Raw genomic sequence first — 25,575 nt, 5'->3', positions numbered from 1 at the left:
GCATATGGATTTCCAGATTTAGGCCTTGTCTACACTAAAGGGAAAAGTCAATCTAAGCTACGCAATTTGAGTTACGTGAATAGTGACTCCCCTTACTCTTCTCGATCAGGTGGAGTACAGGAGTCGACGAGAGAGCGATTGGTGGTCGATTTAGCGGGTCTAGTGAAGACCCGCTAAATTGACCTTCGATGCATTGATCGCCACAGCATCAATCCTCTGTTAAGTGTAGACAAGCCCTAAGTCATATGTCCAACTTGCAGTATTTCACTCCCTTAACTTTTGCATTGCACTTGGAGAATGCCATAAAGATCCATCAAATGTATTACTCAGAAAAATATATTCTGTTTCATATAACTATAAGCTGCATTGTTCAATGCAAAATTCTTACAGAAACTACAACACACAGCGTGAAATCTTGGCTCAAACTCCCATTGACTGTAATGGAGCCGGGATTTCACCCAGAGTGATATAGGCCACTTTTAAGATGCTGGACACGGTTGTTAACTTGAAAAAGCCAGCATTTGCCAGCAGTGGTATCTGAAATACTACAGTTATATCTTGTACTTGCAATAAGAAATAACTCTGGAAATTCAGGTGCCACACCATTGGCAAATGTTGACTTTTTTGATAGCAACCACGTTAGCACATAATTTATAATGAATCACTTGACTGAGAAAGTAACGATTCAATAATGTGAATAATTTTACTCTGGTCTCTAGTGGGAAAACACATTACCCAATAAAGATATACTATCCCTGGCTCAATCGCATTAACAACGCCTTTTTAATTTTTCTTTTTTAAAATAAATCCATAACATGTGAAACAACCAATGTAACCATTTTTGGAAAAAGAAAATGGAAAGTTCAAACAAAAGGTAGATTATATGCAGCATCTCTTAACTTATTTTACTACCTTTAATTGCTGATCTGGGAATGCTGCAAAAGGTAACAGTTACATTACTGCATGAAGTTTCATATAAGTTCCAGCTTTATGAATATGTGGTCATTTGTCATATTGAAAAATAAGCCCTGCTATCTTTATATCACCAAAGATAGAAGGAAGTTTACAGCTTTCGTTATTTCATTTTTAAAGCACATTAGAAGGTTACTGAAAGCTTCTGAGACTAGGAAATATTTTACTCAGTCACTTAAATACTATGTAGGGGTTTATAAAAAACACTGAAAGCTACTTAAATACAGCATTATTATACATACATACAAATATAAGATGCTTGACAAAATGCTTGGGGGCATGTTCACGATGCCTGTAATAATAGACTTCTATATGCAAATGTGTTATGGAGACAGAAATCTAGAATTTGCAAATGGAAAGAAACAGAGATCCATAAAGTGAAGTGATAGTGGAAACAGAATGTGTGTGACTGCTAAACGGAAGATTGATAGCATCCAGTTGCAAAAGTTAGTGGAGCGCTTGTTATCCCATCTCTTAATTTCAGAGTGTCCCCCAGACTCCTGTACTGTTATCCTCTTCTCTGACTTTCTCTTTGCACACTTCTAAATTTCCAGAGTAATCCAAAACTACTAAAATCATTGTAATTAAAGATGAGGAAAAATCATATAAAATCCATCTCCCTGAAAAGTCAGGATTTAGTCCTTAGAGATATAATTCTATTTTCATTTCCTTTCCTTTCATTTCCTTTGTGTTCATTTCCTTAATTTGGGAGGTTTGGTGTATATCTTTTCAATTAATTATCCCTTTGGGAAGTTTTTGAAATATATTTTGACTCTATGGTTGTTTAAGTAATACTCTTAATGTCCTTCAAAGAATGAACATTGTGTTCTGTGGACTGCTATTACAAAAGGACAAAATCATAACGTCTCTGAAGTTTGAATGGCACCAGTATCACCCTGTGTTAATGAAATGATTTTGGTATTACAACAAATGAGTTTTCTGAATCCATTCAATATTAAAGGGAATTGGATTGTAATTAGAGCATATTTCACAAAGAATAAAAGGGTCCGTGATATGTGCTTAACTCTTATAGCACCTAATCCTGTAGTGATTGTGCTCTGGGGACGTCTGCCCTCATATGCAAAGGACTTTTACAGTGCAATATTTGTGAAGATGAAAATGCTGTTGTGCTTTCAAGGCTAAATAGCTCCCCCAGGAGGACAGTGCTGCAAAGAGAATAAACTTCCAGAATGCATTATTTTATATATATAAAGCAAGCATTTTTGTAGTATTTCCTTATCTGGCTCTTATTTACCACCATCTAGTCTTGGTGTTGAGATCCAGATCTTTATTTTGTTGCTCACATTTGAATGGTAAGATAACTGAGGTATTTAAACGTATTTAAGGTATAAGTTAAGGTAAGATAACTGAGGTATTTAACAGGTTTCAGAGTAACAGCCGTGTTAGTCTGTATTCGCAAAAAGAAAAGGAGTACTTGTGGCACCTTAGAGACTAACCAATTTATTTGAGCATAATCTTTCGTGAACTACAGCTCACTTAGCTGTAAGTGTAGCTCACGAAAGCTTATGCTCAAATAAATTGGTTAGTCTCTAAGGTGCCACAAGTACTCCTTTTCTTTTTGCAGTATTTAAGTGAAAATAAGTAGTTTCATGTTTTCAGTGTGTAATACAGCACACACTTTTTTTCCTGTTAAGCTTACTGTGGATTGTGTAACTAGTAAAATGTGCCGGATTGTGGGACAATTAAGTCTTTTTATCTAGAGAACAGGTACAGCATGGGCAGCTGTCATGCAGGTTCCCACACACACTGCGAGTTTGCATCAACCTACACTAGCAGGGACCATCTGTAGGTGTCAAAGCCAATTCAGTGGTGTGCAAACCTGAAACTCTGAAATTTCGAAAAGGCTTGGGCTAGCCTTGGATCATCTTTCCCAGTGGGACCCCTCATTCCACTCCAGAAAAGACTCCTTTATCTTTGTTTAGGTAGGCTCCTGTTGGTGGAGAGAGCCAGCCTATCTGGGGAGTTGCATTTCCTTTCTGGAAAATATTAAGGTGGAGGTTTGCAACAAATGTGGATTGTATTTGTAGTTGGTGCTTCAGACATGCAACAGGAGGTATTTTATTCAACTCTGTAATCTCAGACCCAGGCAGTTTAACAATTGTTTTCAGCCTTTGATTCTTTAACTATTTATTAGCTAGTTGGTTCTAAGGTCAGATAAACCAGTGTATTCCAAAGTTGTTTTTCTGTGCTGAGTTACTAAGGAGAGCAATTTACCATTCTTCAGAAATTAAACGTGCTTCGCTGCAGTTTCAGTATTTTTCTGTTGCAAAGTTTCATACCAGGCTTGATGACAGGTACATCATGAAAAATACACAAACTGGCTGAGTTGAGAGAATGTAGGTTAATTTGAGTGTTAAATTGAGCAGAAATTCAGGGCGATGTTTGTCAGGTAGTAGGGAGACTTGCACACACAAGTCTCACTTCAGTGCAGTCTTGCTTGCTTTCTTGCTTGCTTTGTGTTGTTTCTGAATAAATTATTAATTATTGCTTTATTTTTTTTATTTGCAGCCTGTTTCAGCATTATTGCTATACTCGTGGTGGCATGCGCCATACTTCTTACACTTGTATCTGTGGCAGGTAAGATCTTTTTGTGTACTTCTGTAATATTTATTATCAAGATCCCATTGGAAGTATGTAAAATTATTTTTACCATATATGTCTGGATACAAGCAAAGTGAGCTTTAAAGTTTTGTTACTGAGAAAACAATGGGGAGATGGCTAGCACTGTGTAAACCAGATAGGTTACAGATTCTGCTGCACTCGGGAGATTATATGATTACCGATATTGCCAGTATCACGTTTATGCTCACGTCTCTGGGGCAATAGGTTTTTTTTAACGAAACAGCATATGAAGAAAGACTTAATATCTTCTCTTTGTAGCTAAAAAAAGGTACTTTCTTTGAAACATTCTTTCTTTAAAAAAAAGAGGATTTCATATCATTTTCAAAATTCCTGGTCTCTAAATTTATTGTACACTGCACATAAACAAATCTTTTAAGGAAATTTTGCTCCAGCTCTCTTTGCTTGCTGAACATCTGCTGTTGAAATTACAGTTTTGTTAATATTGCTAAAATATCATTTGTAATTCTATAAACATAAATTTTTAATATGTAGAACTAGAAGACAAAATGGTAAATATTTTACTACAGAGATGTAAAACTCATTCTGTGAAGAGGATTTAGGTGCATTTTTCATTGTGATCCATGGGCAGATTTTCAAAATTAGAGCCATATGGTACCTTCAGTCCACAATAGATCTCCCACTGATTACAGTGAAAGGGTTGCTGTATCAAATAGTATAAAATAGCCTTTATACTGTAAAGTAAACTAAACTTAGGTTCATAAAGTTGCTGTTGCATTCAATATCGCTCGTGGGCAAAAATGACAAAGGGCACTTTTAGGATCGCTGTTTTTTTCTGCCATTTGCAGAAAATGCTCAGTTGCTTTTTTGTAAATGTATTTACTCTTTGCGTGTAAAATTATATAATTGCATATGCAGTTTTGATACTGAATTGTGCACCTAATTTGTTTGAAAACTTGCCCTTTATTCTCATTTAACTTGAGAGTTCTTGCCGTTTTCCTGGGAGGTCAACAGTTGATTTTCAGTCACTGGTCTGATGACCTTAGTCGCGGTTTCCCACTTAATAGGATGGACCGTGTAAAAGTTATCATCTTCCTGGTGAAAAGAGCAACAAAATAAAGCAATTTTTTCAGGGACAACATACTAGGCAGATCGAACTTGCGGAAAAGATCTACCTGTTGAAGGCCTCTCTCAGTCGTAGTGTGACTACCGGGAGAAAATACTGAAAATGACCAACATCGATGGCCTTGTCTTCCAGGAGATCCATGTAGCAAATTAAGAAAAAGTCCATAAATACAAAATCAATGGCTATACATTCCTAGCCAGCAATTACCATCCAAAATATTGGTTGGCAATTTACATAAAGCAGGAGATCAACTTAATATATGGTTCTACTTCCTATAGCACACAAAAGAAACAACTACAATTTCCATGTGCATCGACAAGCTAACCATCGTTCATGTATATAAACCAACTGGTGCACAGTGGCCTCAACCAGCTCGACTGAATGCATAGGATCCTGCTGTATTTGTGCACGACTTTAATAGTCACCACATACAATGGGGCTATGCAGCAAGCAAATGATATGTTCCTCCTTTTTGATGCAAAACAGCGCATCACTTTCCATTCTGCAAGATGGGGCAGAGAATACTACCCTGATCTTATGATCTTATTGGTGTGCCTAAAAACGATTCAGGCACACCAATACCCACATCATGGATCATCCTTGATAACTTCCCAAACAGCCAACATAGACCAATACTGACCCATATTGGCATTCAAATCCCAGTTGTCTACTCAAAATCGGCGCAGCGCTGGAACATCAAAAGAGTAGAATGTGCCATTTTCACTAGGACACAATCTCCTGCACTCCCCCCGCACCAAAGATGTTTGACTGTTTTACTGCACTCCTAATCTCCATTACAAAGAAGAACACGCCCCTGGGACACAGGTCATCATACATTCCAGGCTGAACTTCAGAGAACCAAAAGCTCCTCCACAAATATGACAAATGTAGAGACACAGAAACTGGAAAAGCCCTCCTGGCGTCACTGGATGCAGCAAGTGGGAAATGGTGGCATGAATGTGTAAAAGGTCTAAACTTCACACACTCGAGCAGATGCACCTGGCATCTGCTGTCACACCTGGGGGCTGCAAATCCCACATATGTCACTAGCCTGCAGGTGAAAGACAGTGCCACCACTGCTAAAATTTAGTGGACAACAAAACAGCCTATGAACAAACAGTATCGAAGACAAGTCCAGCATCAACTCCGGCAGGTGTTGTCCACGTCCACTCCATCGTCCCAGTGGTCTGGACACAAGTAAGAAGATCGATGCCACTATTGCAGCCACAAAATTGGGAAAAGATGGTATCTATCCTGAGTTCATATGTCCTGGGTCCACTTACATGGAAATGGATGGTGCAGCTTTTCACCAACATCCTGAAGACCAATGAAATCCCTTGTGTGTGGAGAGAAGCCAAGGTCATTGCACCCTTAGAGCCTGGAAAACCTACAGATCACCTTCTAATTATAGACCAATATCCGTCTTGTGCATCAACTACAAGGTGATGGAGCATATGATTCTGAACCAAACTGGGCCCACTGTGGACACCAGCCGATCCAAGGAGCAAGCTGGTTTTTGACAGCACAGAAGCTGCTACTTCTGGTAGCAGAACCAGGTCCTGGCTCTCACTACAAATATTGAGGCTGAATTCTAATGAAAATTCAAGACTGATACCTGTCATCGATCTGTCAGCAGCTTACAACAATCTGGAAGGATTCTGCTACTGAAACTGGCCAAAGTGATCCCCATGTGTGGATTTTCAGGCTGGTGAACACCATGTATATGTCAGAGCATAGGTGCTGACTCTGTAGGTGTTCTGGAGCTGGAGCACCCACGGAAAAAAAAAATTGGGTGCTCAGCACCCACTGGCAGGCCCTGTCAATCAGCTTCTCTCCCACCCCACCCCCAGCACCTCCTGCCCACCACTGATCAGCTGTTCAGTGGTGGGCAGGAGGCGCTGGGGGGGGGGGGAGGAGTGGGGACAGGAAGAGGCAGAGTGAGGGTGGGGCACACACAGGGGAGGGGGATCCTCTTTATGAATTAAATTAACATTAGACTTTTAACAGTAGAAGGTGATAATAAGCATGCTTTCTCATATATTAGGAACCCCAAACTTGTTACAAAATAGACCTTTAAGATATACAACAAATAAATAGCTTGTGAAGATGACTCTTTGGGATAATTGGATTGTACAAAAATCAAACTATTGGAGCTGTGTATTAAAGCCTGTTATTCTATTAGTGCTGAGTCCAGAAGCTTCAAGTTTTGTAGCTCTAAACACTAAAGAATACTTATATAACTGAATCTGTTCTGTGAGATACAAGCCCTGTTCTAATTTCTATAGAGAAATAGTGTTTTGAAATAAACACAAGTTTGCTGTTCAGTTAAATAAAAATTATGCATACATAGTCAGTTAATATCTACTAAATTCTGACAGGATTTTCAAAATAGAAATGACTTCACTAATTCATTCATGCATTTTTCCCCCTCTCTTTCTCAAATTACCTCTTTCTTTTCTGAAGAAATAGAGGTACCTGAAAGTTCTGAGTGCTAGTAACTAAATGAGTTTTCATTAAACAAATCACAAAAGAAAAAGAAATCAAGAGCAATCAGTGCTGCAATTCAGTACAGAAATATATAACTTTGCATGAATTTTTAGTGTAAGCTTTCAAAATTGTTGCCGTTCATCTCAAGATGGTAAATCAACATGTCAAAGACAGTACCAAGATTTCAATGTTTTGTAGGTAACTGAATAGGAATTTACATCTTTTATTTTAGTTTACATCAATATTTTAGTTTACATCTTTACATACAGATTAGTCACCTTTAAAAAATCAATAAACTTTATTACTAACTATTATTATGGCTGAACACACACACTTGGGTATCAGATTGCACCTTGAAGGTCTTCAGGTAATTTCAACCAAGACTATATCACTTCAAAAGTAATGTTAAGTGTAGATGTGCATAAATGCAATTAAATAAGAATACCAGTATTTGGTTATTGTGGCAGGATGGACTAGGTCTGTAGGCCCCCTACTGGAGGCCTCCTGGCCCTCCATCAGCCTGCCTGAGAATAGAGCAGAGAGAAGTCCTCCAGGCAGCCTAGAGTGGCTGCAGAAGAGTGGCCAATCAGAGGGGCTGATGGAGCAACCAGTCTGGGGCCAGAAGGGCCCTATATAAGACAAGCAGCAGACCAGAGAACTTCAGTTGCAGTGTGGAGCTCCAGGAGTGAAGACTGGGTGGCTGAAAGAGCAGCAATAACACAGACAGCTCACTGTGGAGAGCTCACTGCAGACAGAACTGAAGCCCAGGGAAGGCTGCTGAAGACCAGGTGCCTGGCTGGCAGGAAGAGCAGCAGGAGGAAGGCCAGTGCGGGCAGGCTGAAGCCCAGGGGGACTGAGCACAGAACCTGGCCTGGTCAGAGGTACTGAGGTGGGCCCCGCTGGTCTGGTTGAAGACTGAGCCCAGGGAGGCATGCTGAAACACCACCAACTGTGGGTACTGACATAGGCCCTGGCTGGGTGGTTGAAGAAGGCAGTGCCTCTGGGAAGAAGCCGAAGAGCTACGGCCCCATACCAGGGTTATGATCAGAACTCTGGACTGTATACCCTGGAAGGAGGGACAGTGTCTGCAGCTCGGCCGGAGGGCTGAGTCGCTGAAGATGCACCAAGAGAACTATCAGCCGGAGGGGTGCTCGTGAGAGGTGGGTGCCACCCCGATATAAGAACTAAAACTGAAAGCAGGATCACACCCAACCAACCAAAGGGGGGCTGTCTGTGAGAGGCTGGTGCTGCCCTGAAAAAAGACCATGATTACAGGAAGATCAGCCAGAGAAAAGGGGGCACCCATGCAAGGTGGTTGCCGATCCCGTTACAGTTATTGGTAAGTAAGTGTGTGTGTGTGTATATTCAGATATACCTGACACAGAGCACTTTGCCTACTTCAAAGCACTGTGTAAATATTATCCTTTTCAGTACCCCGGGAGATAAATATGTAGCCATTTTTACATCGGAGAAAACTGAGAGGTTAAGTGACTTGCCCAGTGTCACACAGTCCTTTCAGACCACGGTGTCACTCTGTCAAAGATTAAAGCAACCACCTCACAGCCACATATGCTTTTTAAAATTAACATTGCAAATAAAGAAAGGTATCCTTGTAGCTGTGTTGATCCCAGGATATTAGAGACAAGACGGGTGAAGCAATATATTTTTTTAGACCAACTTCTGCTGGTGAATGAGACAAGGTTTCGAGCTACAAACACAGGACCTGAAGAAGATCTCTATCTCAAAGGCTTATCTCTTTCACCCACAGAAGTTGGTCCAGTAAAAGATATTACCTTGTCTACCTTACCTTGCTTTATAACAGTTGCTCAAAATAATGTCATAAGAAATTTACAAACATACATTGAAATGATATATTGAGCATTTTAGTAAAAGCATCAGATACTGCAAGAATGAAAAGGCAGCATTAGAGAATCACAGCTCTGCAATCTTGCACCTGAACTTGGAAACTTCTGTAGGATATCCAAAATACTATATACTTTTATTGTATACATTTCTTCCAATATTACTGGAAAGTACTAAGCAATGGTATACACAGGGCAAAGTACCCAGATCCTGAGCTAGGAGTAGAAGAATCATGAGATTCCATCCTGAGATGAGTAGGGCTGGAGGTCGAACACCTTAGGAATACATTCTGAGAGACCAGAAAGATTGACCAAGGTGCAGCTACAAGAGCACTAGTCTCTTACTTCACAGGTATGATCAGCAGCTATTTGGCAGCTGTTACCTCAGACATGGGTGTTTCTCAGGTACTAGTTTCCTCCATTGGTTATCTTAGCTCCCCACATCAAATGATTCTAGTTATATAAGAATAGGTAAGTAAAACGGCTCTTTATATCTGTGGACCTTTATAAATCCTCTTGAGTCAGGTTGGTAGAGTTAATAACTCTCTCTGCTCCTTTCTTTTAATTATAATAAAAAATTATAATAAATTCCAGCCTCTCTCAGATCTAGAAGTGTAGAGAAGCTGCTTAATGCTCCCTTTTGGATTAAAATTATTCTCTCTATATCACAGAGGAAGTAGCTTGCTGTTGTAGTTTATGGTATCTTAATTTTAATTCAGGTTTTCCTGATATACTGCTAATTGTTCGTTTCAAATTGTCTGTTGCTATAGTTTTCCCCTTTTAATTTCTGCTGTTGTTATACTCTTTTTTAATTGCTGCTATTACACTCCACTTCTCTTCCTTCTGCTCATTTCTCTTTTCATGGTCCTTTCTGACTGACAGTATGTTCTGAACTTTTCTGACTCCTGCAGTTTGTATTCTCTCAGTGGCATGAATTTACCAAGTTATCTGGTCTTTTCCAATTCTTCAGATTAGTAACAATTTGGAAAAATTGTTAAAGGAATTAAAATAGAGGCAAAACATCCTCTGGCAAAACTTTTAAATTTGGATGCCTAAGATAGGCATCTAGATCCCTATTAAGGTGTCTAAATATTTTAAATATATGTCATGATTTTCAGAGCTTTTGAACATCATACTAAGTCAGTAGAGTGACAGGTGCTCAGCACCTCTAAGTTTTAGGATGCTTAAATATAGATTTGTCATGTACCATTTTAACACCTTTGCTCTCTGGAAGCAAAGTAATTGTTTCTAAATTAAGGATTGTGTATACCACCAGTAACTAATACTAGCAAATCATAGGCCAATCTGATTTAAAATCCAGACTTTATTTTTTAAAGTTGCTTTGAAGTCAGCCTAAAAGTATAGCTGCAGCCTTATATTTGAGCTGACTTCTGGCAAAATATTAGAACTTCTCCCTATGGGCTGGTGTTACTTTCCTGGAGGTGATGTCTGTAGGTCCCAGATGGACAGGCTTCTATGACTTCACTCATACAGCACTTTTTCCTCTCTGGTTCATGGAACACTGATCTTGATAACTTCTGAGAAGGCCATGTGTCTTGTCTCTCTTGACAGAAGCAGTAGAAGACAGTGGGTCATGGGCTGAATGAAAAGGAAATCCCAGAAGACTAGTGTGGGTAGATTAACACGCCAACTTGGTGCAAACTAATTGTCTGTGTAGACAAGCCCTCAGAAATGTCCTTCCAGTTGAAGGAAAATTATATTTGCTCCTATGCATTTAAATTAAAGAGAGGGTTTAAAGTATAGCAATTAGTGCTCATTAATAAAGGAGTGATTTTTACTATAAACCTCTACAATTAAACCATAACCTGAAATCCAGCATCATTGGATTTGGAATACCTGTTGCTGAAAACATTCTGCATAGTACACATTTCCATAGTCTCCGTAGTTTTTCAGTACATGTATTTTTGGAGACTGTTTTACATTTTATATATTATAATAAAATTATAAATTTATATTATCATGTAAAATAAATTAGGAGAATCAATTTGCATAGGTGCACGATCCTCAGAGCAGATCCCATCACATGGTTATATGAAAACTAGTTATCTACAGATACATTATGTCAGAATCAAGCCCTGAGGCGCCATGTTAAATATATATTTTTAAAACTGCTCATACAATATTTATATCTTGTTTTGTCCTCACTTTTTGTAAAAATATTTTTAAATTATATTATTGAAATAACACAGCTAAAATAATGACAAACTGTGTTGTAGGGCTTGTTTTCATGCATGTCTGCATGATAACATTACAACCCATGCATACACGAGAAATTAACCAGCTGTAGGGCTCTTTATAGTAGAAGATATACATTTAATGTTTTTCTCACTTTTATTTATTCCCATAATTATCCACACTCACCAAGAATGAATAGAATCATAAAATCTTAGGGATTAATCCTACTAACCTTCGTCTCTCAAGCTCCCATTTCAATGGGAGTTTTGCCAATGTAACAAGTGCAGGACCAGGCCTCTAAAAATTAGAACTCCCAACACTTGTCTTGGGAAAGGATTCCATAGTCTGTTTGAGATCATCAGGAACTTTTGCTGTTATTTGACCCAGTATGTTCTTTAAATTTTTTTAATTTTTGGTTACACCATCTTAGATCAACCTACACAATTCTTCTTGGCATTTACAACCTTCATATAAATGTGTACAGCTATTTTCTTCTTCGACCGTCTCCTCATCATTTGGCCAAGTAATTGAAAGTGGGGCTGGTAGCACTGTCTACTGTTAAGGCTGTCCGACTCTTCCCATTATAAGACTGTGTTTTCAGTTGCTTATAACTTTGCCAAACTTTGCAGGTTGATGTCTGTCTCTGGCCAAACTGTTTTTGAAAAAATTCAGACAGGATGGTTCAGTAGTGTCTGAGAATAAGGCTTAGGAAAAATATGTGTCTCCATGCTTTGCAGCAGGGACTTGAAATATGGCAGAGGAGTGTGGTCTTTGTGTCGAGGATGTGCCTTTTACTGTTCCCATGAAAATCTGCCCAGACTTGGTCAAGTTGTAAACCTTTGAGGAAAAATCACTGTTTGCACATGCTCAGTAGAGACTAGCTAGAAATTTGCAGCTGAAAACTCCGAAGATTCCATCCACACTGAGCTTGCTGCAGCTTGGAACTGAGTGGGACCTTCTCTGCCATTGCAGCTCCAAGCTGTGCTGGAGTCAGAATGGAAGGCAAGGAGATTCTCTCCTGCGTTCTCAATTACCCCCCTGCTGATACCCAGGCAGTATGAAGAAGGAAGTTGCCTGATTCAAATTTAGAGGGGACAAGAGGTGGACCATGGAATGGGGAGAGTAGATTGAGACAGGAGCCAGAGTGGGGGAGACACTCACAACTAGGACAGGAGGTGGGGGCTAGAAGGGCCTGGAACTGACTGGGCCAGGAGACTGGGATTGATTGGAAAAGGAGACTGGTATTGAGATCAGGATCCAAGAGAGGAGACTGGAACGGGTAGTCGTATGGTAGGGAAAGGCAGAGGAATTAATTTGTTACAGTTGGAAGGTATGAAGTGAATGAGGTAGGAGATTGCAGGAAGATAAAGGACAGTCTCCTGGTTAAGACAGTTGAATGCTGCCCTGAAGAATTTGATTCTCTGCTTCTGACACAGAGTTCGTATGTAATGCTAGTCAAGTCACTGAAACCAAACTTTTTGCACGTTGTCCCTTTTTGCATGTGTTCCTCATTTTCTGAATGCCTGATTTGAAACCCTGGGGTCTGATTTGCAGAAGTGCTGAGTACTCACAGCTGCAATTGAATTCAATGGAGCTGTCCTTGAACATATAAAATACTGTATAATGCTAAGAACTCTGAAAAATCAGGTACTAGATGTGTCAAATTGGGCACCTAACAGTAGTGGATACTTTTAACCTTAAATTTCTCTATGCCTCAGTTCTGCATTTGTGGAATGGAGATAATATCACCCTTTCATTTCACAGAGCTGTTGTGAAAATAAATTAATAGTTGTAAAGAACTCAAATGCTATAGTGACATTCACCATAGAAAAGCCCATGAAGCAATTATTAATTCTGTATTCAGAGCAGGCTTTGATTAATATGCAGTAAATAAGGCTTATGGCCACACATTGAACAATGAGGATGAAACAAAATATTGAATAGCTGCTTATGAAGTGAGCACCAACACTTCTTTGTACTGAATGAGGCAGGGGTCCTGTGGAGAAAAAATAGTGGACGATCATGTAAGTAAAGATTGTACCATGTATGTGCAGAAGGGGGCCAAATTAAAGTTGCACAGCAATTTTAATTCTGGCATTTCTTAACTTTTGAGTGCTTGACATTGTAACCTTGTAATGTTTTTAATGTTTGACAGTTCCTTTCCTCATAAATCAATCCCACAACACTCAGATTTTGGTACTTATAATACGAAAATCCTTAGCAATGAAAAGAAGTTTTTAAACAGGGCCTAGACCTTTAAACTGCATGCATGCAGAATTTGTACATGCAGTTGCTATGAATGTACACACAGTTATGTTAATTTCATGGACAAGTGATCAGTTAGACAAGTGGCCATTTCTGTGCACAACTACTAAATATGCATTGATTGTAAAAGCTCTCTGCAAATAATGCATACGTATTTTCATTTCTCTAACTGCATGTGTACAGCTCTAAAAAATCTGGCCTCAAAAATATTTTAGAGGGATACTTTTATCCATGATGTGACTCCATTGAATTCACTGGAGTTAAGCCTAGGATGAATTACATCCAAGACACTAAGCCACCCTTTGACCGGAATTGAGAGAATCCTATTTGAACCAGCAAGGTTTTGATAAAAGGTTAGTCGCATATTGACAGCTGAAGTTGAGAGGTGACACAGATGCTACCAGTATATCTGTTCTGACACATGTATTTTTGGCTATAAAACAATTCTTTTAGCCTCTGTGAAGTAAAAAATGAGAGAGCACCTATCTGAGAATAGCAAAATGAAAATCAGTAGAGTTAGAGATCTCTCCTATCTTTTAACTTGATATTTGACAGACCTAGAGGAATAAGAGTAGACTAGACAAAAGAAGGCACCGTGGCCAAAAATAGGTCACTGGATGGATCATGGAGTTTTCAGAAATGTGGAAAAGTGCCTGTACTTCTCTGGAGACTTCTTGCTTCCCCTGTGATTCAGCAGTTTACTTAGTCTGGTTAATAAGAATAAAAAATGTATTTTTTACAATGAAAAGCTGACTTTCTCTTTTTACTCCACAAAAAAGTAAATATGTCAGTTGTTATGCTTTGTATCATGGCTGACATCTTACACTGTGGCAATATTCCCCTAACAATCTGGGATGTAGGGCTCATACCTAACCATGCTAGAGGTAAGTTGGAACAGCTCACTTGCACAGAATTTTTCCCTGCCCCAGTAACTCTTAGGGAGTTATTAAACATCCCAGATCTTAAGTGAAGATTCAGTTTTATACCACTGTAACATTTAACCTTGAACAGGGGAACTTCTTATTTTAAAAATTAAGGACATTCTCGAAGGAAGTAGATGGATATTAGATGAAAATTACTTTTCTGTTGTTACATATATACTACTGTAGCATACATGGGGCTGCACCACACAATATGTTCCCTCCCACAAAAGACTTACATTCTAAAACCTAGATTTTCAGCTATGCCAATATCTTCTGTGCTCAGTCAAAGGGGATACAAAGCAGGCGGTTATGACACTGTTTCTGGAGCCAGTTCTATGTCAGCCTCAGCAGGTTGCATGATATTGGGCCTTAAAATATCCTGGTGGTATTTTTAAGAAAACTATTTTACACTTTATGGTTTTCTTTCTCCTTGTGTTTTTAATTGTTTTGTATGTTAATTCTGTGTATTTTATTTTTCAATGTCAGTGGCAACAACTCCTCTGTTTTGCACTATGGACATGCTGGAGCCCCAAATGACAAGACAATTGAAGATGGAGACTTGTGGTAAGTTAAAGGATTGTTTAGTGTTTCTTAGGCAGCTTTAAAAAGAAACAGTCTCAGCTTTGTATCTGAGTTCCTTTAGTCTTAAATTGAGCGGTAAAAAGATGGCCACCTAAGGATTAGGGTCCACATTTTTAAAAGTGGTGTACAACTTTGGGTGACATGGCTTTTTGGGAGCCAAACTTGACCCGTTTGTTTTTTTCTCTTCGGAGGTTCTGGGCACCTATGTCTCCAATGGGGGGTGGGGTGAGAAGGAAGGACCCAGATTTCAAATACTTAGTTTCATGGGTAATTCGGTCCAGGGTTTTGATTGAGTGCATTATAGAGATAAAGGCCAACTGCAAAATCTAGATCCAGGTTTGTATTTGTAACTTCAAAGGAGGTGCTTGAATCTGGGTCCTTTAGTTCAGGTCCACATCTATTATTGTTTGTGGTTGCTAGTTAAACAAGTTTCAGAGTAACAGCCATGTTAGTCTGTATTCACAAAAAGAAAAGGAGTACTTGTGGCACCTTAGAGACTAACCAATTTATTTGAGCATAAGCTTTCGTGAGCTACAGCTCACTTCATCGGATGCATACTGTGGAAAGTGTAGAAGATCTTTTTATACACACAAAGCGTGAAAAAAATACCTCCCCCAACCCCACTCTCCTGCTGGTAATAGCTTATCTAAAATGATCACTCTCCTTACAATGTGTATGATAATCAAGTTGGGCCATTTCCAGCACAAATCCAGGTTTTCTCACCCTCCGCCCCCTCCCACACACAAACTCACTCTCCTGCTGGTAATAGCCCATCCAAAGTGACCACTCTCTTTACAGTGTGTATGATAATCAAGTTGGGCCATTTCCAGCACAAATCCAGGTTTTCTCACAACCCCCCCCCCCCACAAACCCACTCTCCTGCTGGTAATAGCTTATCTAAAGTGACCACTCTCCTTACAATGTGCATGATAATCAAGGTGGGCCACTTCCAGCACAAATCCAGGGTTTAACAAGAGCGTCTGGGGGGGAACGTAAGCTTATGCTCAAATAAATTGGTTAGTCTCTAAGGTGCCACAAGTACTCCTTTTCTTTTTGTGAATACAGACTAACACGGCTGCTACTCTGAAATTGAATTATAGACACACAAATATGCCTCTGGCTAATGACACAGGTGCTTCTGCAGATGCAGCAGATTGAACTAGGTAGGTAATGTCTTTATTAAACGTTTTAAAATTTTGCATAGTAGTATGTTGTCTGTTATTCTTGTTTGGTGTGAATAGTTTACTGAAAGCCATCCAATGTTCTACTCTATTATTCTGGTTTGTCACCATTTATTACTGCTTTATTGTTGTGGTTTGTCACCATTTTGTATTAGAGTATATAGTATACTATAAGAAGTTTATCATATCATAGTGGCTAATAGGATTAAGTAAGATATATGAACATGATACAATAGTGGCTAATGAGTTATATCAAGATTTTCCAAATGTCAGCGTGCAGCTTTCAGGGAATCCATAAAGTGGTTACTGAGGGAACAAGAAGTGTTTCCATAATGTATTATGATGTCATGGATTTATAATTTAACCAAAAGTGTTTTTAAAGAGTGGGGGAAATGTTATTAGGTGGCTTCTTATGCCAATGTTATGAATACAGTCCACTTATTTATGACCTAAAGCCTTGACCGTCATCTGTGGCTGTGTGCTGGACTGCAAAAAGACCTTCCTAGGGCCTGATGTAAAAGTCCATTGAAATCTGTGGAAAGACTTCCATACACTTCAGTGGACTTTGGATCAGCTTCCTAGTGAACAAAAGTCCAAGGGGAGATTTTCAAAAGTGTCTAAGGGATTTATGAGCTTCAGAGCTACTGACTTTCAGTGAAACTTAGGATCCTAAGTGCCTGTCACTTTTTAAAGTGAGATTTAGGCACTTTTGCGAATGTTACCCCATATCACAGTTGGCATCCTTTATAGCAGTCTCAACAAAGAGAACAAGGATTAGCATGGATCTTCAATTATCCTCTCACCAGAGTGATTCTGCTAAGTCTTTGTCTTGACTAGGTAAAGTTGGTTGAGTTTAGGCTGGGTTTAGCTACTATATGCTAGCTAAGCCTGGCTTCAAATCAGCCTTTTTCTTAATGTAGATGTAGGGTAGCATCTTTAGCTCAATTTTAACTAGTCGTGTTGTCACGTAGACAGAAGGCTGGGCTGCAACTTGACTACCAAAATCTAGCTACAAGTAGGAAAAAGGTCAAATTTATATCAGGTTTTCCTAGTAAATGTTAACCATTTTTCATAGTCCAAACAGAGCCCAAAGGAGGATTGAGACTTACTGCTGGTCCAGTGACTGTGGTCTTGCTCTATTGCTGCTCATGTTGTACCTGCTACGTGGCTAGAGGATTTCAATCCCTAGTGCTGGCATGCTGTACTTTTGTTATCTCTGTACTGTTTAATCTATTTGTAATGCGGAAAAGAACTAACAGAACACTAGCATAGAAATCTGATCTCTTTCATAATCACGGTATGAAATTTAACAAAATTGTGTAGAAGTATTTTTAAACTCTCTCTAGAGCAGTTTTGTAGGCAGCACTTTTTAAAATCTTGAGCTACCTTGCTGTAGCACAGTGCAGCTTATTTACCAACAGGAAACTTCACTGTTCTTCTCTGGATATTCTATCAAATTTTTAAGTTTTCATCTTGAAATACTCATTTGTTTAGGTGTTAATGAGCAACCGATTTAGCAACAGCTCTAATTTTGTTTTGGGCTGGCACGCTGAAAATGCTAGAAATCCAATTATGAAAATCCTATATATATTGTTACACGTAAATGTTTGTATTTTAACATACCTATAAGTTCTGATATTTGACTCCCCATACATTTTGTAATGGCTGCTGGGAGCCCTCTGTTGGAAAAGATTGGGAATCCTACAGTACAACACATAAGGTTAAGAAAAAAAATTAGATCTCTCTGCCTGGTTAGATGAAGGCAGAGGTAGTGAAAGGTTATTTCTGCTCCTGCCAGCATATTGATACATAACTTGTTAAATTAATCATACAGGATCTGAAGGAAGACTTTGGTAGGAATACAATGATTTCTATGAAATATTCTTCAATTGAATTTTATACTTTTTTCCCCAGTTTTTTTCAGTTGATTCAAGTGGAATTCTGCATATGTTATAAATATTACATATTAAACAGTACATTGCAATAAACGTGCAAGTCCGTAAACCATCTGGATACTGAAAAACCTGAATTTTGAAGAAATCATTAAGTGCCTGCTCCGTTTCTTAAATCTGTTACATCATCAGTATTACCTCTAAGGAAATCACATGCAAAGTTATTTGTGGTGTAACTTTTTTCCTCAGAAAATTCCTGTTACTCCTCTTTGTACTCTTCCTTTCCAAAATGTTGCCAATTTAGAATCCCCTGATTTACAATACCAAGTTATGAAAATTCGTCTACCTTTAATGTGTTTGTGGGTTCTGTAAGAAATCAATGCAGAATTGATGCAGACCTCCAATAATGCATCAGAAGCCATGCAGGGTCTGTGCTAGAAGATCTCCATGCAAGACAAGGGCCATGTAGTAGAGGCACCTAGTGAGCACTCTCCTATGGCCGAGTATTGCACTTCTGTGGTCTGCCTCAGTTTTCCCCCTCAATGAGGTTTCTTAAAGAGCCTGGTCAAGGAGAAGCCAAACACTCTGCTTTACAGCAGTATATCTCCCTTTAATAAAGCCTTCTGAAAGGAACACTTGTATGTTGGTTCAAAGGCTTTTGCCTCAGAGCCTAGATAAAACTTGAAAGTCCCCTAAAGTCTCTAGATTCCAGCACCACCTCCTTCTGCTGTAAGGCCTCAAGCTTCTCCGTTGCCTGGAGGGCTCTGCAGGCTTTCCTCTACTTGTTCCCCTACTATGCCTCTGTGCCTGGAGCGCTTTTGCCTAGTTCATGTTCCCTGAGAGCTCCCCTCCTCTGGATTTTCCTTTCTCCTCGGGGAGCCCTTGTCTAACTGAGGCCCTTATCTTTTTATCATGCTCAGGTACCTTAGCTGCATTCCAGTTACTCAGTGAGTTAACTAATCCCAAGTGAACCTGAGTTGCCTCATTACCTCTTTTGAAGCCAGTCAGAGGTAGGCTGGGCCCCTGACTCCTTCAGAGGGCCAGCTACCCTCTGATGGACTGTAAAAAGGATTCCTCAATCTCTAATAGTGAGGCCTATGTTTTTAGGTGTATCAAACCTCTCAGGCACTGTAGCAGCCTAGCACAAAGCGTATGAGGTGTCATACACAAAAATCAATGCACCGTATTAGGAGAATCTATATACTTTATAGACCAATGCTCAATTCATTTATAACCCAGTACATTTAATTAACTATAAATATCACTATTATCATAAACCAGTGTTCCATATACAAGTTAATATGTTTTAAATTAACATCCACATAGTGAACAAGTAAATCAATATGGTCCACAAAAAAGCTGTTTTCATAAAGCAAATATATATTATTTATGCAGTCAAAAATGTCATGCAAATGAATCAGCATGCTCACTACACGTGTGTTGATCACAAGCCTACATGCAGTAGTTTGATTTGAAATTGCATTTAAACAAAATCTTTATACCTGAAAATATTATCAAATCAATGTATTACAAATGCAGCCCGCTCCAATAACATAAGTCAAGTAAAGCCAAAACACTGATTTTCTTCAGTCATCTTAAACCCACAACAGCATGGATAGAAAATGAGTTTAAGGCTGAAATTTGCTACATTATGCCGAAGTATTGCAGCATTTATTTTGTCATACGATAATGACTGTTCCTGGAGCCATGCTGTAACTATGTTTCAAGTTAAAGAGGGGAGACATTTGGGCTAGAAAGACTGAGAACGCACCACTCTGTACAAGGGTGACACAGTTCCAGTTCTCTGGTGTCTTCTGACCCAGTCCTACCAATGCTGCCATGTGGGACACGGAGCCACAGGACAGTTATGGGATGAGAGGGAGGCTGGCAATAGAAAGAAGACTAGGGTGTAGTGGATGGGGGTGGGGGAAAGGATGCTTTGAGGGCAGCAAGGGGACATTTGTAAAGCAATGGAGTGTCACAATGTGGGGAAATGACATTCTTTTGGTTTGGAGCTATCTGTCCCTTGAGCATAGGGTAGTTGAACTGGATGGAGTCTGACTCCTGCTTTGCCTTCTGGGAGCATCAGGCAAGATGTCAGTTTCCCACATTGGGCTCCTCTCCCCCTTCATTGTCCTCAAAACATCCCCTCTCCCTTCTACCCTAGGAAGTAGATAGGCATCTGGCTCTGCAACTGTGTAGCATGGGAACAGTCCCAGATGGTAACTTGAGCTTGACAAACCTTGTTGATGCTAAATCTATAATGTGTACTTTTATATTTTGACTCTGAGATGTATCCAGTAGAATCATTTGAGTTCATTATATTCAGTTTGCTAGGTTGGTGCTTAGTACAATATATTTTTGTTGATTACTGTTACTGCCAGTACTGTTACTGCCAGATTGATGAGGGAATTTTATAAATTCATTGATTTATTGAAATTGATCAGCAGGGTTCCTGCAACCTTTGATAATTAGGAAATGATTCCTATAATCCTAACATAAAGACTTCATATGTGAAATCCAAATTTAATTTTTTTTAAATACTTGAAAATACATTTGAACCCAGATGCCACAAAAAAGAGAATATGGCTGCTGTTGCTGGACACTGTTTTATGTCTGTATTTTAAGGTGCATGTTTCTGTCTTTTTATTGTTAATAAATGTGCCCCAAAGAAAATGTGGCATTTAGTAAGTTAGCTATTTTTGGCAGCCTTAAGCATTTGATAACATTTTTAGGATTGGTTTATATATTCTTGCTGAAGATAATCAGAGTCTACTTAATTGCTTTATTTTCTTTAAAAAAGTTTTGGATGTATCCCTGTAGTTCACACTATTAACACAGAAGTGATCTTTATTCTTAGTGGTATGATCTCCCCCTATATGCATTTGTAATGCTCACTATCTGAGTTCCATGCACTTTGATAAATAGAATCCTGTGAATCTGTTATATACACTTAACTCACAGTGAAGTCAGTTGGTGTTTTCTGTGCATGAAGTCTGCAAGACTGGGCCTGATTGTCGAAAAGACGACTGAAGAGAAATACATAAAGGATTCTAGCCAGCCCTAAAGCAAATCCAAGGATGTAATTCATTAGGGGGACTCAAATGAAGTCATAAATAATGAGAGCCCGGCATGAACTACTTATGAAGTGCAGCAGACCTGTGAGAGAAAATGTTAGCCTTGTATTCACTCTGGAGCTATATATTATTTATACAATAAAATTAACTGTAAAAGTTTAAATGGGAGGATGTTGGAGTTTCAGGTGATATTTTTGCTTTTATTTTAGCATTTTTTAATATTTTCAGTTATTAGTTCACTGATTCCAATGAAAGTATTAGAAAGTGCTACAATATCTTTTGTGAAGAGGGCTACTGTCCCATCACACCCCTTTGCTGCCATCATTGAGCTAGTACGTTCACACAATGATGTCAGTAAAATAATCACAGCTTTATTTAGTACTTAAATTCTGAAACCTGAGTGCTGTAGACAAGTTTTATTCAAGTAACTGTTTTCGTCATAAGAACTGCATAAAAATATAGCCTTAATACTGGAATAATTTAAATCTACAACAAGAAATATTTTATTTTATTCAGATTTATTTTCGTTAATGTCACATCTCTAGTTTAAATCATTAGCATAATATTGGCACAGTGAGCACCAAAATTAATATATAAATTGTCTCTGGGAAAAAAAAGTCCTCCCATAGAAAGAAATTTCTCTCCCTGATGTTATTAGCAATGTATTGTTAATCTCCAGAAAAAAGGTGAAACATCCACGCAAGTCTAAACATCTTTGTATAGTGTGTTAGTATATAACTACATCATCTTCTTGTATTATAATACTGAATTTCAATTTGTTTCTTCCCATTTGGCATAACTAAGAATCTGCAATTTAAGGGGATTCAAGATTCACATTTGTTTATTTTTCATAGTCTCACTATGAAAAGTGTCTACCCTGTTTGAACCACTGGTCCTCCCACCAACTGCCATTCCAGAAGTTGCTGGTTTTGCTCATCACTCAATCTCTGCACTGAAATGGCAGTATAAAAGAAGAGAACAGACATAAAGCAGGATGAATAGAATGAACAGAAAAAATAGTCCATTTTGAGCAATTAAGTGCATCTACATAAATGCACAGAAAAGATACATGGGAGACTTTTCAGGACACTTGTAGTTGATAATGATTATTCAAGACATATGAGGAATATGGCAGAAACTAGGTTACTTCTTGTAAGAGGCTGTCAACCCGATATGAGTGTTGGTACATACAGTCTGAGCCCCTCTAAAACAACACAGATAATCTATAATTGCTTAGGTCTCATATTTCCTTCCTTGATCTAAGAACACAATATTGGTTTTTAATATTAAAAGCCGTGCCATAATGCCTAAAGTTCTGGATTTATTGAATTTGAAATACCTCAGAATATTCTCCATAACTAAATTATTTTTATTCTAATTTGCTGAAAACCATTGAGCTAGTACATCACACTATTTCTTTGTGGGAATGAGGGGGAATCTCTCTCTCTCTCTCTCTCTCTCTCTCTCTCTCTCTTCATTATACTAGGGTTTTTCATGTGCACCAAGCAGCTAACGTTTATTTCTTTAGTACAAAATACTGAAAGCATTTGTTTAAAGTCTTCATCCATTAATGTATCAGATGAACTTTTTAAACAGATATATTAAACAAAAGGATAGGTAAAATTATTTGTCATGTTTTTTTTAATTCTGTTTTAGAAAAACTGCTGCTTTTTATTGTTAGTGCTGCAACACTTAACACCAAACACTACACACCAAAAATTATTTTGTCCAGATGGGGGCAATGTTGCATTAAAAAGTGAGGACTGAGTCCAATCTTTTTGTATTAAAAAATACTGTTTTCCCCAAGACTGCTTAATTGTCTGATATTAAAACAGCTTATTTTATGATAGATATTTTATTCTTCTATATTTATTATTTTTTAAAACATTATGGACTGCAAATATCCCCAGACATTAATATATCATATGTAAAACCTGAGCTGTTTGATATGGCTAAGCTAAGTATTTTCACTTGTCTTGTGCATTTTTATGGATTTTGAGGTTCAGTGCACTAATGATGTACAAAACTGATAGACTTTTTAAACTTTTTAATCTGATGCAGTTTGGAAACATTTTGTTAATATCTCTGTTACTGTTGTGTTTCTTAGAAGTAATATAAGGAATTAAATTGGTCACTACTTTTTTTAATGGTAGAATGGAGAAGCAACAGCCTGTCCATTTCTTTTAAAATTGCCCTTAAATTTTATTCAGTCATCTGCCGTTAGTTTACATTTTTAGTAAAAATTAGTTGTTTTTTTCTTATGGTATATGCATGGTTCATTTTACGCTAATTCGCAAAAATCTGAACTTAATTATAAATAGAAAAATGTATTTAGTAAGCCTTTTATTGAATTGATTTCCTTCTCTAATTGAACACATTTCCTGTTCATACTAGATAATCCACGTTCCAAGTTTGAATTCTGCTTGAAATGTACAAGCATTCTAAACCAAAGCAAAGGTCATGAGCAACAATGTGCTTGTTACTGTAAAAATACTTCATTTTTCATTTAAGTGCTGTATTTTAGTCTTTTAATTTAACTTTCTCCTTAGAACACCATGTTAGTCTATTTCTCCTTTTTTGTCACATTCAGAAAATTAATTTTATTTTCTAGATTTTTATGGACTCTTAGATTTTGTTTGATACTCTGTAAGTAAGACTGGAGAGTTGCTTTTGCATATCATGTTCCTGGTGTCATTGGGAGTTTGGTTGAATAAGATCAGCAAGACTAGGTCTCGTATTTTACTAAATGACAGCTGAATTTAATATTTTCTATTTTAAAATATATTATTTAGCATAATAGAAAATAACAGAGTGGCTTTTTGTATTTTCAGCACATATAGGCAAATCATGTTTGAAATACTCTCTAAAAGATTAGGACTTATATTGCATTTCAGTAGAAAAATCAGCTTCCTAAAACCATCTCTTTTCTTGGTGTCAGAAGTTAACTCACAGTAGCATTGGAGTGCATAGATACAGAAGAACACAAATGCTGAGGCAAATTCAGCTTGGCCCTTAAACAGGTGCACAGTTCAGAGGAAGCGTACAAGGGAGCCTCCAGCCCATCCCTTAAATGCCCTGCATAAAAACCATGGATAAGCCTAGTCCCAGTCTCTACACTCAGGGCAGTTGAGGGACTGCTCCAACTCTGTTACCCAGGAGCAGTCGTCACCCAAAATGTTCAGTAGCAGGTATGCAGCCTCTGTGCACCCGGGAGCTCCAGAAGGCCTTCTCCTCAGGCATGCCTTCCAAGGCTGAATGCCTTCCAGTGCTTCCTCTAAAAGGAAACAGTTCTACACTGCCCCTAAATGGCACCACTGAGCCCTTCAAAAGCAAGAATGTTTCCCAATTGCAGTGGCATATTATCCTCTTGAGGTGCTGCCATGAAGAATAGACCTTGTTTCCCAACAGATAAAAATGTGCTTTCCTGTCGCTGGCAAAACACTCGTGGCACATGAACATTCAGGCACTGCTGTTCTAAATTACTGCCTACTGTCTTGATTGCTGCACATTTGGCTTGCACTTTTGGCCCTGTAAGTAGGAAGGCTGGCAACGCTTGGCTTTGTCTTCTTACAGCATGTATAGTATTGTGAAGTGTCTGAATAATGGATTAATTTGGAAGATGACAGAGTTAAGTAACTCTAAGGTTGCCTGCTTCAAAGCCAAGAAAAATCATGAGATGTTTCTGAAATGAAATGAAGTATTGCTTTGTTCACTGTTTGATGCTGACTCAGTTTTATCCATGGCAAAAGTGGGAAGCACTGACCTTTTACATATATGAGAGCTTGCGAGTATTTACAGTAAAATCAACAATCAAAGGTCTGACATTTCACCTATTTCTCTAAGCTCCACTATTTGTTTAGCACACACAATCTTTGGTGCTGAAAGTTAAGCACCTAAATGGAAATTTTAACACCTAAATAACTGTGGGCTGACTTTAACGGTACTGAATGTGCACAGCTCAGCAGGAGCTGTGGGTGCCCAGTATCTCTGGAAATAGTTGCATTTATTAGGCGTCTGTTATAAAATTAGATGCAAAACTTTGGTTCTTATGTATAACCATATGTGAATCATTTACTTTGTGCTGGCATTTTCTAGCCTTCACCTCATCAGGTCAGAACCAATGGGGTGTTCCCTCCCTGAGCTTGATGGAGAAGCATCCAGCTGCAAACAATTTACAGGGTTGCACACTTTTCCATCAGCCTTCTGCTGCTGTGACATTCTCACCCTTGCCTCTGCAAAAAGAAAGTTGTTACAATGATGCTTCCGAATCTTCTGTTTCGAGATGGAGGTCTCAAGCAGATGACAAGCCAAAGTTGCAACCACGCTTAGGAAAGCACTAAGTGCAAGGCAGGCCTGACTTTCCTTCAGGAGAGAACTGCTTCTGTTAAAGATCTTCATAGCTGTAGCCTAT

General features: G+C 38.5%; 1 protein-coding gene across 1 annotated transcript in view; it reads left to right on the top strand.

The window, feature by feature from the left end:
• PEPD (peptidase D) overlaps positions 1 to 25,575 on the top strand; it is a 217,489-nt gene that overhangs the window by 124,130 nt on the left and 67,784 nt on the right. Inside the window, exons 10-11 of the mRNA XM_048870777.2 lie at positions 3,502 to 3,570; positions 14,919 to 14,996. Of these exons, the coding sequence (XP_048726734.1) occupies positions 3,502 to 3,570; positions 14,919 to 14,996 (147 nt within the window). The remainder of the gene's footprint in view (positions 1 to 3,501; positions 3,571 to 14,918; positions 14,997 to 25,575) is intronic.

The sequence above is a fragment of the Caretta caretta genome, chromosome 12 (assembly GCF_965140235.1).
Source record: "Caretta caretta isolate rCarCar2 chromosome 12, rCarCar1.hap1, whole genome shotgun sequence".
NCBI classification, from domain to species: domain Eukaryota; kingdom Metazoa; phylum Chordata; order Testudines; family Cheloniidae; genus Caretta; species Caretta caretta.
Note: the sequence above shows the minus strand (reverse complement) of the source record. Positions and strands in the feature narration are given on the sequence as shown.